Source organism: Salmo trutta, chromosome 17 (genome assembly GCF_901001165.1).
Source record: "Salmo trutta chromosome 17, fSalTru1.1, whole genome shotgun sequence".
Lineage (NCBI taxonomy): Eukaryota > Metazoa > Chordata > Actinopteri > Salmoniformes > Salmonidae > Salmo > Salmo trutta.
This window is the reverse complement of record NC_042973.1, coordinates 2,298,327-2,316,910: the sequence shown is the minus strand read 5'-3', so window position 1 is coordinate 2,316,910 and position 18,584 is coordinate 2,298,327. Positions and strand designations below refer to the sequence as shown.

At 44.2% G+C, this 18,584-nt stretch overlaps 1 protein-coding gene across 1 annotated transcript in view; it reads left to right on the top strand.

Annotated features, from left to right (window-relative positions):
- tprg1 (tumor protein p63 regulated 1) overlaps window positions 1-18,584 on the top strand; it is an 83,012-nt gene that overhangs the window by 23,613 nt on the left and 40,815 nt on the right. Inside the window, exon 4 of the mRNA XM_029695386.1 lies at window positions 3,721-3,897. Coding sequence (XP_029551246.1) covers window positions 3,721-3,897 — 177 coding nt within the window. The remainder of the gene's footprint in view (window positions 1-3,720; window positions 3,898-18,584) is intronic.

Sequence of the window (18,584 nt, the reverse complement as noted above, 5' to 3'; positions counted from 1 at the left end):
AATGAGAAACAAGATTCTCTGGTCTGATGAAACCAAGATTGAACTCTTTGGCCTGAATGCCAAGCGTCACATCTGGAGGAAACCTGGCATCATCCCTACGGTGAAGCATGGTGGTGGCAGCATCATGCTGTGGGGATGTTTTTCAGCGGCAGGGACTGGGAGACTAGTCAGGATTGATGGAAAGATCAACGGAGCAAAGTACAGAGAGATCCTTGATGAAAACTTGCTCCAGAGTGATATTTCAGTTTGAAAGAATTTATAAATTTGCTACATTTCTAAAAAACAGTTTTTGTTTTGTCATTATGGGGTATTGTGATGTCATTATGGGGTATTGTGATGTCATTATGGGGTATTGTGATGTCATTATGGGTTATTGTGTGCAGTTTGATGAGGGGGAACAACTATTTAATTACTTTTAGAATAAGGCTGTAACGTAACAGAATGTGGGAAAGTCAAGGGGTCAGAGAACTTTCCAGCAAGATGCAATGCACTTCTCTCTCTCCAGTCATTTTGTGCAAATTCATTGTTTCATAACTTCATTGTGTGAATTGTTACATTATCAGTAGAACATTTACCATTAATTCCTATAATTTGTAATCTATAGTGTTTGTTTGATTACGGTAATTTCTGTTTATACATTAAATCTATAATTATTCCAGTCTTTTACCGTTCTCATTGTCGGACTGGACACATTGTTTGCAGAGCGCACAACCTATGCTTGTGAGAAACAAGTTTTGGTTTATTTCATTCCGTTTATGAGTTTTATCAATCAATTTATTCATAGTTTTTTGTTTGGAGCGCTCCTATCAATGTTAGAGGTCGACCGATTTATGATTTTTCAACGCCGATACCGATTATTGGAGGACCAAAAAGCCGATACCGATTAATCGGCTGATTTATATATATATTTGTAATAATGACAATTACAACAATACGGAATGAACAATGAACACTTTTATTTTAACTTAATATAATACATCAATAAAATCTATTTAGTCTCAAATAAATAAATAAACATGTTCAATTTGGTTTAAATAATGCAAAAACACAGTGTTGGAGAAAGTAAAAGTGCAATATGTGCCAGGTAAGAAAGCTAATGTTTAAGTTCCTTGCTCAGATCATGAGAACATATGAAAGCTGGTGGTTCCTTTTAACATGAGTCTTCAATATTCCCAGGTAAGAAGTTTTAGGTTGTAGTTATTATAGGACTATTTCTCTCTATACCATTTGTATTTCATATACCTTTGACTATTGGATGTTCTAATAGGTACTATAGTATTGCCAACCTAATCTCGGGAGTTGATAGGCTTGAAGTCATAAACAGCGCAATGCTTGAAGCATTGCGAAGAGCTGCTGGCAAACGCATGAAGGTGCTGTTTGAATGAATTTCATCAAAACAGTGCGCTTAAAGCATCAGACAAGCTCAATGCATATAGTTGTTTTTATTAAAACACATAGGGTGTGTCGATATATGGAAAAATACACATAGAAACATTTTGACCAATTGGCCGACTAAGAATTTTTTTAAGCGGGGGACAGCCCGTATGCTACTATTCACCTCAAGCAATTACATTTAGACTGTAACAGAACCATTTCGCCCCAACAATATTACACAGATGTGCAGCTGCAGTCCTTGGTGTAACAATCCCTGTATGACTGACCAATGATGCAACCCCAGTCCACAACAGCACTTCATACCCATTTTTAGATTTATATTTTTAGTAGATGCTCTTATCCAGAGCGACTAACAGTAGTGAATGCATACATTTCATTCATTTTTTTCCCCCGTACTGGTCCCCCGTGGGAATCGAACCCACAACCCTGGCGTTGCAAACACCATGCTCTACCAACTGAGCCACACGGGACCGGTGTCCGTTATCCTACCATTGTCTTGGTTGGGTTAGAATCTCAGGGCGGGTGACATCACCGCACGATGGCTACTAGTGCTGTGTCTCTCTTGGTATTTTCCTTGTTGACTTGAATCCTTGCATCCTATCTCCTCACCCACCCGTGTTCTATCCTATCTCCTCATGACCTCCTCATCAACCTCAGCAGCCAGCAGAGCAGTCTGTGTGAACTGAGTCAATCTAGCATCCACTGAATTAATTTTGTGGGTATTTAATTCTGCTACAATTGCCTCAGATCACTATATAGTCAGCAGGCACAGCAGGAGGCTACTGAATCAAAGCTTTACTGTTAACACTTGTATTTCTCTCTGTTCTAAACTTTCTCTGCATTCTAACACTTTGCATTTTATGAATCAAGTTGTGTCTGACCGTGAAAGATGTCGATAGTGTATTGAGGGGAAATACATAGTTGGGTTCTTTATACAGTGTGAATGTTGTGTCACAGGTCCACACCTCTCTGTCAGGTCCACACCTCTCTGTCAGGTACACCTCTCTGTCAGGTCCACCTCTCTATCAGGTCTCCACCTCTCTGTCAGGTCCACCTCTCTGTCAGGTCCACCTCTCTGTCAGGTCCACACCTCTCTGTCAGGTACACCTCTCTGTCAGGTACACCTCTCTGTCAGGTCCACCTCTCTGTCAGGTCCCCACCTCTCTGTCAGGTCCCCACCTCTCTGTCAGGTCCCCACCTCTCTGTCAGGTCCCGCTACAAGACCATGGTGCTTGCCTACGGAGCTGTGAGGGGAACGGCACCTCCGTACCTTCAGGCTCTGATCAGTCCCTACACCCAAACAAGGGCACTGCGTTCATCCACCTCTGGCCTGCTGGCCCCCCTACCTCTGAGGAAGCACAGTTCCCGCTCAGCCCAGTCAAAACTGTTCGCCGCTCTGGCACCCCAATGGTGGAACAAGCTCCCTCACGATGCCAGGACAGCGGAGTCAATCACCACCTTCCGGAGACACCTGAAACCCCACCTCTTTAAGGAATACCTGGGATAGGATAAAGTAATCCTTCTAACCCCCCCCCCCCTTTAAAAGATTTAGATGCACTATTGTAAAGTGGTTGTTCTACTGGATATTATAGGTGAATGCACCAATTTGTAAGTCGCTCTGGATAAGAGCGTCTGCTAAATGACTTAAATGTAAATGTAAATGTCCCCACCTCTCAGTCAGGTCCCCACCTCTCTGTCAGGTCCCCACCTCTCTGTCAGGTCCCCACCTCTCTGTCAGGTCCCCACCTCTCTGTCAGGTCCCCACCTCTCTGTCAGGTCTCCACCTCTCTGTCAGGTCTCCACCTCTCTGTCAGGTCCACCTCTCTGTCAGGTCTCCACCTCTCTGTCAGGTCCACACCTCTCTGTCAGGTCCACACCTCTCTGTCAGGTCCACACCTCTCTGTCAGGTCCCCACCTCTCTGTCAGGTCCCCACCTCTCTGTCAGGTCCCCACCTCTCTGTCAGGTCCCCACCTCTCTGTCAGGTCCACCTCTCTGTCAGGTCCACCTCTCTGTCAGGTCCCCACCTCTCTGTCAGGTCCACCTCTCTGTCAGGTCCCCACCTCTCTGTCAGGTCCCCACCTCTCTGTCAGGTCCACCTCTCTGTCAGGTCCACCTCTCTGTCAGGTCCCCACCTCTCTGTCAGGTCCACCTCTCTGTCAGGTCCCCACCTCTCTGTCAGGTCTCCACCTCTCTGTCAGGTCCACCTCTCTGTCAGGTCCCCACCTCTCTGTCAGGTCCACCTCTCTGTCAGGTCCCCACCTCTCTGTCAGGTGTTGGTTGTGAAAGAGAATGTGTTCTCATCGTAACTTCTGTCCCGTCTTCAGGGTTGACCATTGGAACAACGAGAGAGAGCGTGTGGTGCTGATCACAGACAACTCTCTGCTGATCTGTAAATACGACTTTGTCATGCTCAACTGTGAACAGATTCAGAGGATCCCTCTCAACTTTGTGGACCGCATCACCCACGGCAACTTCAGCTTCCCCGAGCGGTCTCTTCTCACGTGAGTAACCCCTTCATCTCCATCACTGCCTCTCCTCTTCCTCGTCCTCCTCCTCTTCAACAGTCGTCTACAGGCATTTTCCCAACTAATTGCAGCAATGCGTTGTCCTACAAGCGTCAGATATTAAAAGCTGATCGTGTCTGCGATTTTTATATTCCCATTGCAATGCTACAACAGCCTGTATTAGTAACTGTTATCTCTGTATATGTTCAGTAAATGGCTGTTAGACGACATCACCTTCCATTTGTACTAGAGTCACAAATTCACTATCAATGTCCTGCAAATCAATCAATCTACGATTTGACGACTTGTTCTTTAACGGTAATTCAGGGAGAAGGACGTTACAGACAGACAGAGAGAAGAGCAGTTGAAAAGACAGTAAAGTTGTTTAATAATCCTTTGGGTCTCATTCAGTTCTGACAGCTGTGATTATAAAAGTGAGTCCCAAATGGTGCCCTCTTCCTTACATAGGGCCCTGGTCAACAGTAGTGAACTATGTAGTTCACTACTGTTGACCAGGGCCCTATTTAGTACACTACTGTTGACCAGGGCCCTATTTAGTACACTACTGTTGACCAGGGCCCTATGTAGATCACTACTGTTGACCAGGGCCCTATGGATACTATAAATGGAATAGGGTGTCATTTGGGGCTCAATAACCTCATTTATTTATTTATTTATGTCCTCCCACTTTAGAGTTAGGATGATGTGGCTGTAGGGAAATCTAATGTAAAGTTAGTTTTCCTTACAGCCACATCACTCTAATGTAAAGTTAGTTTTCCTTACAGCCACATCACTCTAATGTAAAGTTAGTTTTCCCTACAGCCACATCACTCTAATGTAAAGTTAGTTTTCCCTACAGCCACATCATTGTAATGTAAAGTTAGTTTCCTTACAGCCACATCATTGTAATGTATTCAGAAGAATGCTATGAATAATTTAACCTGAAATGTAAAAGCGCTGGTTCAAGCTGGCAGTTATCACAATGAAATTAGACTTGTTACCAGACCCCAAGAATGAGGAGGGAGGGAGGGGGGGAGAGAGAGACACAGAGAGAGAGAGATTTTGCAGACCTAACAGTGAAATACTGAATACAACAGGTGTAGTAGACCTAACAGTGAAATGCTGAATACAACAGGTGTAGTAGACCTTACAGTGAAATGCTGAATACAACAGGTGTAGTAGACCTTACAGTGAAATGCTGAATACAACAGGTGTAGTAGACCTTACAGTGAAATGCTGAATACAACAGGTGTAGTAGACCTCACAGTGAAATGCTGAATACAACAGGTGTAGTAGACCTCACAGTGAAATGCTGAATACAACAGGTGTAGTAGACCTCACAGTGAAATGCTGAATACAACAGGTGTAGTAGACCTTACAGTGAAATGCTGAATACAACAGGTGTAGTAGACCTCACAGTGAAATGCTGAATACAACAGGTGTAGTAGACCTCACAGTGAAATGCTGAATACAACAGGTGTAGTAGACCTCACAGTGAAATGCTGAATACAACAGGTGTAGTAGACCTCACAGTGAAATGCTGAATACAACAGGTGTAGTAGACCTTACAGTGAAATGCTGAATACAACAGGTGTAGTAGACCTCACAGTGAAATGCTGAATACAACAGGTGTAGTAGACCTTACAGTGAAATGCTGAATACAACAGGTGTAGTAGACCTAACAGTGAAATGCTGAATACAACAGGTGTAGTAGACCTCACAGTGAAATGCTGAATACAACAGGTGTAGTAGACCTTACAGTGAAATGCTGAATACAACAGGTGTAGTAGACCTCACAGTGAAATGCTGAATACAACAGGTGTAGTAGACCTCACAGTGAAATGCTGAATACAACAGGTGTAGTAGACCTTACAGTGAAATGCTGAATACAACAGGTGTAGTAGACCTCATAGTGAAATGCTGAATACAACAGGTGTAGTAGACCTTACAGTGAAATGCTGAATACAACAGGTGTAGTAGACCTTACAGTGAAATGCTGAATACAACAGGTGTAGTAGACCTCACAGTGAAATGCTGAATACAACAGGTGTAGTAGACCTCACAGTGAAATGCTGCATACAACAGGTGTAGTAGACATTACAGTGAAATGCTGAATACAACAGGTGTAGTAGACCTTACAGTGAAATGCTGAATACAACAGGTGTAGTAGACCTCACAGTGAAATGCTGAATACAACAGGTGTAGTAGACCTCACAGTGAAATGCTGAATACAACAGGTGTAGTAGACCTTACAGTGAAATGCTGAATACAACAGGTGTAGTAGACCTTACAGTGAAATGCTGAATACAACAGGTGTAGTAGACCTTACAGTGAAATGCTGAATACAACAGGTGTAGTAGACCTCACAGTGAAATGCTGAATACAACAGGTGTAGTAGACCTTACAGTGAAATGCTGAATACAACAGGTGTAGTAGACCTCACAGTGAAATGCTGAATACAACAGGTGTTGTAGACCTCACAGTGAAATGCTGAATACAACAGGTGTAGTAGACCTTACAGTGAAATGCTGAATACAACAGGTGTAGTAGACCTCACAGTGAAATGCTGAATACAACAGGTGTAGTAGACCTTACAGTGAAATGCTGAATACAACAGGTGTAGTAGACCTCACAGTGAAATGCTGAATACAACAGGTGTAGTAGACCTTACAGTGAAATGCTGAATACAACAGGTGTAGTAGACCTCACAGTGAAATGCTGAATACAACAGGTGTAGTAGACCTCACAGTGAAATGCTGAATACAACAGGTGTAGTAGACCTCACAGTGAAATACTGAATACAACAGGTGTAGACGTTACAGTGAAATGCTGAATACAACAGGTGTAGTAGACCTCATAGTGAAATGCTGAATACAACAGGTGTAGTAGACCTTACAGTGAAATGCTGAATACAACAGGTGTAGTAGACCTTACAGTGAAATGCTGAATACAACAGGTGTAGTAGACCTCACAGTGAAATGCTGAATACAACAGGTGTAGTAGACCTCACAGTGAAATGCTGCATACAACAGGTGTAGTAGACATTACAGTGAAATGCTGAATACAACAGGTGTAGTAGACCTTACAGTGAAATGCTGAATACAACAGGTGTAGTAGACCTCACAGTGAAATGCTGAATACAACAGGTGTAGTAGACCTCACAGTGAAATGCTGAATACAACAGGTGTAGTAGACCTCACAGTGAAATGCTGAATACAACAGGTGTAGTAGACCTCACAGTGAAATGCTGAATACAACAGGTGTAGTAGACCTTACAGTGAAATGCTGAATACAACAGGTGTAGTAGACCTTACAGTGAAATGCTGAATACAACAGGTGTAGTAGACCTCACAGTGAAATGCTGAATACAACAGGTGTAGTAGACCTTACAGTGAAATGCTGAATACAACAGGTGTAGTAGACCTTACAGTGAAATGCTGAATACAACAGGTGTAGTAGACCTCACAGTGAAATGCTGAATACAACAGGTGTAGACCTCACAGTGAAATGCTGAATACAACAGGTGTAGTAGACCTTACAGTGAAATGCTGAATACAACAGGTGTAGTAGACCTCACAGTGAAATGCTGAATACAACAGGTGTAGTAGACCTTACAGTGAAATGCTGAATACAACAGGTGTAGTAGACCTCACAGTGAAATGCTGAATACAACAGGTGTTGTAGACCTCACAGTGAAATGCTGAATACAACAGGTGTAGTAGACCTTACAGTGAAATGCTGAATACAACAGGTGTAGTAGACCTCACAGTGAAATGCTGAATACAACAGGTGTAGACCTCACAGTGAAATACTGAATACAACAGGTGTAGACGTTACAGTGAAATGCTGAATACAACAGGTGTAGTAGACCTCACAGTGAAATGCTGAATACAACAGGTGTAGACCTTACAGTGAAATGCTGATTACAACAGGTGTAGACCTTACAGTGAAATGCTGAATACAACAGGTGTAGTAGACCTCACAGTGAAATGCTGAATACAACAGGTGTAGTAGACCTCACAGTGAAATGCTGAATACAACAGGTGTAGTAGACCTTACAGTGAAATGCTGAATACAACAGGTGTAGTAGACCTCACAGTGAAATGCTGAATACAACATGTGTAGTAGACCTCACAGTGAAATGCTGAATACAACAGGTGTAGTAGACCTCACAGTGAAATGCTGAATACAACAGGTGTAGTAGACCTCACAGTGAAATGCTGAATACAACAGGTGTAGTAGACCTTACAGTGAAATGCTGAATACAACAGGTGTAGTAGACCTCACAGTGAAATGCTGAATACAACAGGTGTAGTAGACCTTACAGTGAAATGCTGAATACAACAGGTGTAGTAGACCTCACAGTGAAATGCTGAATACAACAGGTGTAGTAGACCTTACAGTGAAATGCTGAATACAACAGGTGTAGTAGACCTCACCGTGAAATGCTGAATACAACAGGTGTAGTAGACCTCACAGTGAAATGCTGAATACAACAGGTGTAGTAGACCTCACAGTGAAATGCTGAATACAACAGGTGTAGTAGACCTCACAGTGAAATGCTGAATACAACAGGTGTAGTAGACCTTACAGTGAAATGCTGAATACAACAGGTGTAGTAGACCTCACAGTGAAATGCTGAATACAACAGGTGTAGTAGACCTCACAGTGAAATGCTGAATACAACAGGTGTAGTAGACCTCACAGTGAAATGCTGAATACAACAGGTGTAGTAGACCTCACAGTGAAATGCTGAATACAACAGGTGTAGTAGACCTCACAGTGAAATGCTGAATACAACAGGTGTAGTAGACCTCACAGTGAAATGCTGAATACAACAGGTGTAGTAGACCTCACAGTGAAATGCTGAATACAACAGGTGTAGTAGACCTTACAGTGAAATGCTGAATACAACAGGTGTAGTAGACCTCACAGTGAAATGCTGAATACAACAGGTGTAGTAGACCTTACAGTGAAATGCTGAATACAACAGGTGTAGTAGACCTTACAGTGAAATGCTGAATACAACAGGTGTAGTAGACCTTACAGTGAAATGCTGAATACAACAGGTGTAGTAGACCTCACAGTGAAATGCTGAATACAACAGGTGTAGTAGACCTCACAGTGAAATGCTGAATACAACAGGTGTAGTAGACCTTACAGTGAAATGCTGAATACAACAGGTGTATTAGACCTCACAGTGAAATGCTGAATACAACAGGTGTAGTAGACCTTACAGTGAAATGCTGAATACAACAGGTGTAGTAGACCTCACAGTGAAATGCTGAATACAACAGGTGTAGTAGACCTTACAGTGAAATGCTGAATACAACAGGTGTAGTAGACCTTACAGTGAAATGCTGAATACAACAGGTGTAGACCTTACAGTGAAATGCTGAGTACAACAGGTGTAGTAGACCTCACAGTGAAATGCTGAATACAACAGGTGTAATAGACCTTACAGTGAAATGCTGAATACAACAGGTGTAGTAGACCTTACAGTGAAATGCTGAATACAACAGGTGTAGTAGACCTCACAGTGAAATGCTGAATACAACAGGTGTAGTAGACCTCACAGTGAAATGCTGAATACAACAGGTGTAGTAGACCTCACAGTGAAATGCTGAATACAACAGGTGTAGTAGACCTCACAGTGAAATGCTGAATACAACAGGTGTAGTAGACCTTACAGTGAAATGCTGAATACAACAGGTGTAGTAGACCTTACAGTGAAATGCTGAATACAACAGGTGTAGTAGACCTCACAGTGAAATGCTGAATACAACAGGTGTAGTAGACCTTACAGTGAAATGCTGAATACAACAGGTGTAGTAGACCTCACAGTGAAATGCTGAATACAACAGGTGTAGTAGACCTCACAGTGAAATGCTGAATACAACAGGTGTAGTAGACCTCACAGTGAAATGCTGAATACAACAGGTGTAGTAGACCTCACAGTGAAATGCTGAATACAACAGGTGTAGTAGACCTCACAGTGAAATGCTGAATACAACAGGTGTAGTAGACCTCACAGTGAAATGCTGAATACAACAGGTGTAGTAGACCTCACAGTGAAATGCTGAATACAACAGGTGTAGTAGACCTCACAGTGAAATGCTGAATACAACAGGTGTAGTAGACCTCACAGTGAAATGCTGAATACAACAGGTGTAGTAGACCTCACAGTGAAATGCTGAATACAACAGGTGTAGTAGACCTCACAGTGAAATGCTGAATACAACAGGTGTAGTAGACCTCACAGTGAAATGCTGAATACAACAGGTGTAGTAGACCTTACAGTGAAATGCTGAATACAACAGGTGTAGTAGACCTTACAGTGAAATGCTGAATACAACAGGTGTAGTAGACCTTACAGTGAAATACTGAATACAGGCCCCTTAACCAGCAGTCCAGTTCAAGAAGAGTTAAGAAAATATTTACCAAATAAACTAAAGTAAAAAATGAAATAAAAACTAACACAATAAAATGACAATATCGAGGCTGTATACAGGGGGTACTGGTACCGAGTCAATGTGTGGGATAATTTGTACATTTAGGTAGGGGTGAAGTGACTATACATAGATAATAAACGGGGGGGGGGGTCAATGTAAATAGTCCGGGTGGCCATTTGATTAATTGTTCAGGAGTCTTATGGCTTGGGGGTAGAAGCTGTTAAGGAGCCTTTTGGACCTAGACACGTGCTGTGCGTTAGCAGAGAGAACAGTCTATGACTTGGGTGACTGGAATCTCTGACAATTTTTTGGGCCTTCCTCTGATACCGCCTAGTATATAGGTCCTGGATGGCAGGAAGTTTGGCCCCAGGGATGTACTGGGCCGTACGCGTTACCCTCTGTAGCACCTTTCGGTTGGATGCCGAGCAGTTGCCATACCAGGCAGTGATGCAACTGGAGATGATGCTCTCGATGGTGCAGCTGTAGAACTTTTTGAGGATCTGGGGACCCATGCCAAATCTTTTCAGTCTCTTCATGACTGTTTTGGTGTGTGATGAGCTTTGAGGGCTCTATGGTGTTGAACGCTGAGCTGTAGTCAATGAACAGCATTCTCACATAGATGTTTGTTTTGTCCAGGTGTGAAAGGGCAGTGTGGAGTGCAATAGAGATTAACGGTTTTAAACTATGATTACTCTGCAGTCTCCACAGAGTTGGGTAGGACTGCCTTTAGTTCTGGTGTGGGTCCAGGGTTTCCAGGTTGATGGTGTTGATGTGAGCCATGACCAGCCTTTCAAAGCACTTCATGGCTACCGACGTGAGTGCTACAGGGCGGTAGTCAGTTAGGCAGGTTACCTTCGCTTCCTTGGGCACAGGAGCTATGGTGGTCTGTTTGAAACATATAGGTATTACAGACTCGGTTAGGGAGAGGTTGAAAATATCAGTGAAGACACTTGCCAGTTGGTCAGCGCATGCTCTGAGTACAAATCCTGGTAATCCGTCTGAGCCCACGACCTTGTGAATGTTGACCTGTTTAAAGGTCTTGGCTACGGAGAGCGTGATCACACAGTCATCCGGAACAGCTGGTGCTCTCATGCATGCTTCAGTATTTAGCTCGTCTGGTAGACTCGTGTCACTGGGCAGCTCATGGCTGGGTTTCCCTTAATAGTTTTTAAGCCCTGCCAGAATCTTAGTCCTTTATTTACACTTTCCCTGTTTGATGGTTCGTCTAAGGGCATAGCGGGATTTCTTATAAGCGACCGGATTAGTGTCCCACTCCTTGAAAGCGGCAGCTCTAGCCTTTAGCTCAGTGTGGATGTTGCCTGTAATCCATGGCTTCTGGTTGGAATATGTACGTACGGTCACTGTGGGGACGACGTCGTCGATGCACTTATTGATGAAGACGGTGACTGATGTGGTGTACTCCTCAATGCCATTGGATGAATCCCAGAACATATTCCAGTCTGTGCAGTAAAACAGTCCTGTAGCGTAGCATCCGCGTCATCTGACCACTACCGTATTGAGCGAGTCACTGGTACTTCCTGCTTTAGTTTTTGCTTGTAAGCAGGAATCAGGAGGATAGAGTTATGGTCAGATTTGCCAAATGGAGGGTGAGGGAGAGCTTTGTATGTATACATCTCTGTGTGTGGAGTAAAGGGCATATAGAGGTTTTTTTCCTCTGGTTGCACATGTAACATGCTGGTAGAAATTAGGTAAAACGCATTAAAGTTTCCCTGCATTAAAGTCCCCAGCCACTAGGAGCGCCGCTTCTGGATGAGCATTTTATTGTTTGCTTATTGCCTTTATACAGCTGGTTGAGTGCAGTCTTAGTGCCAGCATCAGTTTGTGGTGGTAAATAGACGGCTACAAATAATATAGATGAGAACTCTCTTGGTAGATAATGTGGTCTACAGCTTATCATGATGTACTCTACCTCAGGCGAGCAATACCTTGAGGCTTCTTTAATATTAGACATCGCCCACTAACAGTTATTCACAAATAGACACACACCCTCTCCCCTCTTCTTACCAGACGTAACGTCTCTGTCCTGCCGCTGCATGTTATCTGTGACGTCGTTCAGCCACGACTTGGTGAAACATAAGATATTACCGTTTTTAATGTCCCGTTGGTAGGATAGTCTCAAACGGAAATCATCCAGTTTATTCTCCAGTGATCGCACGTTGGTCAATAGAACGGATGGTAGAGGAGGGTTACCCACTCGCCAGCGAATTCTAACAAGGCACCTGAATCTACGCCCCCTGTATTTCCATTTTCTCTTGACTTGAATGATGGGGATTTGGGCCTTGTCCAAAGGTCAAAAGGTCTAAAGTAAATCCTTCACGTCGGACTCATTAAAGAAAATATCTTTGTCCGGTTCGAGGTGAGTAATCGCTGTTCTGATGTCCAGAAGCTCTTTTCGGTCATAAGAGATGGTAGCAGCAACATTATGTACAAAATAAGTTACAAACAATGCGAAAATAACGATCAAAAATAGCACAGTTGGTTAGGAGCCCGTAAAACGGCAGCCATCTGTCTGGATCTAGATCCCCTAAGTGGTAAACATACTGTCAGCTCTTTTTTCTGGCTCCCCGTTAGCTCACCCGTTCCTCCATATCCTCAGCTTCATCATCATATCTCATGCAATTATTACCCAGAGTACATTGCCAGGGTACGTGCTCCTGTGTAGCTCAGTTGGTATAGCATGGTGCTTGCAATTTTTTATTTTTATTTAACCTTTATTTATTTAACTAGGCAAGTTAGGCAAGTCAGTTAAGAACAAATTCTTATTTACAATGACGGCCTACAGGGGACCAGTGGGTTAACTGCCTTGTTCAGGGGTAGAACGACAGATTTTTACCTTGTCATCTCAAGGGTTCGATCTTGCAACCTTTCGGTTACAAGTCTAACGCTCTAACTATTAGGCTACCTGCCGCCCCAATGCCAGGGTTGTGGGTTCGATTCCCACTGGGGACCAGTATGGGAAAAAATTATATATGAAAATGTATACACTCACTACTGTATGTCGCTCTGGATAAGATCGTCTGCTAAATTACTCAAATTTAAAATATACCAAATGTCATCTTCTTCCGTAAATAGTTCACTACTTTTGACAAGAGCCCTGTGTAGTGCACTAAATAAGGAATAGGGTGTAATTTGGGACACAGCTCATGAAATGGTCTTTGTTACGATTGAACTGATTCCAAGGCTTGGTTGGTTATCCTGTTGTGTGTATAACTGCCTCAGGCTGAAAACTGAATTTGCTTACTGGAAAAGAAGACAATGTTTTGATGATGCAAGGCAGGAAGAGTTAAATGTTTTGATGCTGCAGGGGAGGGAGAATTAAATGTTTTGATGCTGCAGGGGAGGGAGAATTAAATGTTTTGATGCTGCAGGGGAGGCAGAATTAAATGTTTTGATGCTGCAGGGGAGGGAGAATTAAATGTTTTGATGCTGCAGGGGAGGCAGAATTAAATGTTTTGATGCTGCAGGGGAGGGAGAATTAAATGTTTTGATGCTGCAGGGGAGGCAGAATTAAATGTTTTGATGCTGCAGGGAGGGAGAATTAAATGTTTTGATGCTGCAGGGGAGGCAGAATTAAATGTTTTGATGCTGCAGGGGAGGGAGAATTAAATGTTTTGATGCTGCAGGGGAGGCAGAATTAAATGTTTTGATGCTGCAGGGGAAGGGAGAGTTAAATGTGTCATGGTGGTTACGGTTTCATCCCAGGTTTTCTCTAGACAAACTTTTGTTAATGTGGATGAGGAGAGAAAGAAAGAGAGGGAGAGAGAGAGGGAACGAGAGAGTGTGTGAGAGTTGAATGTTTTTGAAACTGTCTAGATGTGGTAATTAGGGTGGTATCCAGGGCATAAATCACATACCTTCTTCTTTATTCCCTCTAAAGAAGATGTTGTGAAGTAATTCAAAATAAGAAAACCTACCAGGAGTTGTGTCAGCAAAGTGATGTGAGAGAAAGATGTTTATGAATTCTGCCTCCACTGTTTTCTGTACCTCATTAGTTTAAAGGAAGAGAAGAGTGTGGTAAAGAGAGAGAGGACAGGTATATAGCCTCCACATTGACTCTGTACCGGTACCCCCTGTATATAGCCTCCACATTGACTCTGTACCGGTACCCCCTGTATATAGCCTCCACATTGACTCTGTACCGTAACACCCTGTATATAGCCTCCACATTGACTCTGTACCGGTACCCCCTGTATATAGCCTCCACATTTACTCTGTACCGTAACACCCTGTATATAGCCTCCACATTTACTCTGTACCGTAACACCCTGTATATAGCCTCCACATTGACTCTGTACTGGTACCCCCTGTATATAGCCTCCACATTGACTCTGTACCGGTACCCCCTGTATATAGCCTCCACATTGACTCTGTACCGGTACCCCCTGTATATAGCCTCCACATTAACTCTGTACCGTAACACCCTGTATATAGCCTCCACATTTACTCTGTACCGTAACACCCTGTATATAGCCTCCACATTTACTCTGTACCGTAACACCCTGTATATAGCCTCCACATTGACTCTGTACTGGTACCCCCTGTATATAGCCTCCACCTTGACTCTGTACCGTAACACCCTGTATATAGCCTCCACATTGACTCTGTACCGTAACACCCTGTATATAACCTCCACATTGACTCTGTACCGTAATACCCTGTATATAGCCTCCACATTGACTCTGTACCGGTACCCCCTGTATATAGTCTCCACATTGACTCTGTACCGTAACACCCTGTATATAGCCTCCACATTGACTCTGTACCGGTACCCCCTGTATATAGCCTCCACATTGACTCTGTACCGGTACCCCCTGTATATAGCCTCCACATTGACTCTGTACCGGTACACCCTGTATATAGCCTCCACATTGACTCTGTACCGGTACCCCCTGTATATAGCCTCCACATTGACTCTGTACCGTAACACCCTGTATATAGCCTCCACATTGACTCTGTAACGTAACACCCTGTATATATCACTGCTATTGTTATTTACTGCTGCTCTTTAATTATTTGTTCATCTTATCTCTTACAAAAAAATAAGTATTTTCTTAAAACTGCATTGTTTGTTAAGGGCTTGTAAGTAAGCATTTCACTGTAAGGTTGTGACAAATACAATTTGATTTGATCTGATGCGAAAACAAAGAGAGAATTACTTGACACATTGGAAAGAATCAACAAAAAAACTGAGCAAACGAATATGCTCTTTGGCCCTAAACAGAGAGTTCACAGTGGCAGAATACCTGACCACTGTGACTGACCCAAACTTAAGGAAAGCTTTGACTATGTACAGACTCAGTGAGCATGGTCTTGCTATTGAGAAAGGCCGCCATAGGCAAACCTGTCTCTCAAGAGAAGACAGGCTATGTGCAACACTGCCCACAAAATGAGATGTAAACTGAACTGCACTTCCTAACCTCCTGCCAAATGTATGACCATATTAGAGACACATATTTCCCTCAGATTACACAGATCAAATCAAATGTATTTATATAGCCCTTCTTACATCAGCTGATATCTCAAAGTGTTGTACAGAAACCCAGCCTAAAGCCCCCAAACAGCAAGTAAGCAACTCCCATATCTACTGGGTGAAATACCACAGTGTGCCATCACAGCAGCAATATTTGTGACCTGTTGCCACAAGAAAAGGTCAACCAGTGAAGAACAAACACCATTGTAAATACAACCCATATTTATGTTTATTTATTTTCCCTTTCGTACTTTAACTATTTGCATATCGTCACAACATTGTATATAGACATAATATGACATTTGAAATGTTTCTATTCATTCCAGACAGACAGACAGACAGACAGACAGACAGACAGACAGACAGACAGACAGACAGACAGACAGACAGACAGACAGACAGACAGACAGACAGACAGACAGAGAGCGTCCGTGTGTGTGTGCGTGTGCGTGCGTGTGTGCGTGCGCGCGTGCGTGAGACACCGCCCTGCTGAAATCCCATCTGCAAATAGACACACCCTGAACTCTAGCTCAGAGGGATTTGCCTATTTGCTCATGCAATTTACACTATAATTAGCTTTTTCTTACAGAGAAAATCAAAACCATGCATTTAAAGATTTCTATTTGGTTGCACTTGATTGGTTGATTTCTATTTCTACATTTGAAAGCAGGTTTAACTGTGCCGGCTGTAACCAGTAGCAATTAACGAGAGAAACAGCAGAGGGTGCTCTAGGACATTACTTCAGTTGCCTCAACGTCCACTTCAGCTTTATTTGTTAACCTACTTTCCTTTACTGTCTTTGCACAATGTTGTATTAAATGAATGAATTGAAATGATAACACATTGGTGTGCTGTAGTACAGGTGGGCACCTTATAACACACCTGAAGGATATGCTAGAAGCCATGTAATAGAGTCAATGGAATCCTCTGCTGGGTCCATAAACAACATAATAGATGCTGGGTCTGGGTCACTCAAATTCAGAGGGGTGTGGGGAAGAGGGAGGCCACAAGGAGCATATCTGTTCTCTTCTCTCCCTCCATTCAAACTCTGATTCTGCTCTGACTCCATCTCTAGCTCTGACTCCATCTCTAGCTCTGACTCCAGCTCTGACTCCATCCCTAGCCCTGACTCCATCTCTGACTCCAGCTCTGACTCCATCTCTAGCTCTGACTCCATCTCCAGCTCTGACGCCATCTCTGGCTCTGACTCCATCCCTAGCTCTGATTCCATCCGTAGCCCAACTCCGTCCCTAGCCCTGACTCCGTCCCTAGCTCTGACTCCATCTCTAGCTCTGACTCCATCTCCAGCTCTGACTCCATCTCCTGCTCTGACTCCATCCCCATCTCTGACTCCATCTCTAGCTCTGACTCCATCTCCAGCTCTGATTCCATCCGTAGCCCAACTCCGTCCCTAGCCCTGACTCCGTCCCTAGCCCTGACTCCAACTCTGACTCCATCTCTGACTCCATCTCCAACTCTGACTCCATCTCCAGCTCTGACTCCATCTCCAGCTCTGACTCCATCCCCAGCTCTGACTCCATCCCCATCTCTGACTCCATCCCCATCTCTGACTCCATCCCCAGCTCTGACTCCATCCCCAGCTCTGACTCCATCCCCAGCTCTGACTCCATCCCCAACTCTGTCTCCATCCCTAGCTCTGATTCCATCCGTAGCCCAACTCCGTCCCTAGCCCTGACTCCGTCCCTAGCCCTGACTCCGTCCCTAGCCCTGACTCCGTCCCTAGCCCTGACTCCATCTCTAGCTCTGACTCCATCTCCATTTCTGACTCCGTCCCTAGCCCTGACTCCATCTCTAGCTCTGACTCCATCTCCATTTCTGACTCCATCTCCATTTCTGACTCCATCTCTAGCCCTGACTCCATCTCCAGCTCTGACTCCATCTCTAGCTCTGACTCCATCTCTAGCTCTGACTCCATCCCTAGCTCTGACTCCATCTCTAGCTCTGACTCCATCTCTAGCCCTGACTCCATCTCCAGCTCTGACTCCATCTCCAGCTCTGACTCCATCTCTAGCTCTGACTCCATCTCCAGCTCTGACTCCATCTCTAGCTCTGACTCCATCTCTAGCTCTGACTCCATCTCTAGCTCTGACTCCATCCCTAGCTCTGACTCCATCTCCAGCTCTGACTCCATCTCCAGCTCTGACTCCATCTCTAGCTCTGACTCCATCCCTAGCTCTGACTCCATCTCTAGCTCTGACTCCATCTCCAGCTCTGACTCCATCTCCAGCTCTGACTCCATCCCTAGCCCTGACTCCATCTCTAGCTCTGACTCCATCCCTAGCTCTGACTCCATCCCTAGCTCTGACTCCATCCCTAGCCCTGACTCCATCTCTAGCTCTGACTCCATCCCTAGCTCTAACTCCATCCCCTGCTCTGACTCCATCCCCTGCTCTGACTCCATCTCTGACTCCATCCCCAGCTCTGTCTCCATCCCTAGCTCTGACTCCATCCCTAGCTCTGACTCCATCCCTAGCTCTGACTCCATCCCTAGCCCTGACTCCATCCCTAGCTCTGACTCCATCCCTAGCTCTGACTCCATCCCTAGCCCTGACTCCATCCCTAGCTCTGACTCCATCTCTAGCTCTGACTCCATCCCTAGCTCTGACTCCATCCCTAGCTCTGACTCCATCCCTAGCTCTGACTCCATCTCTAGCTCTGACTCCATCCCTAGCTCTGACTCCATCCCTAGCTCTGACTCCATCCCTAGCTCTGACTCCATC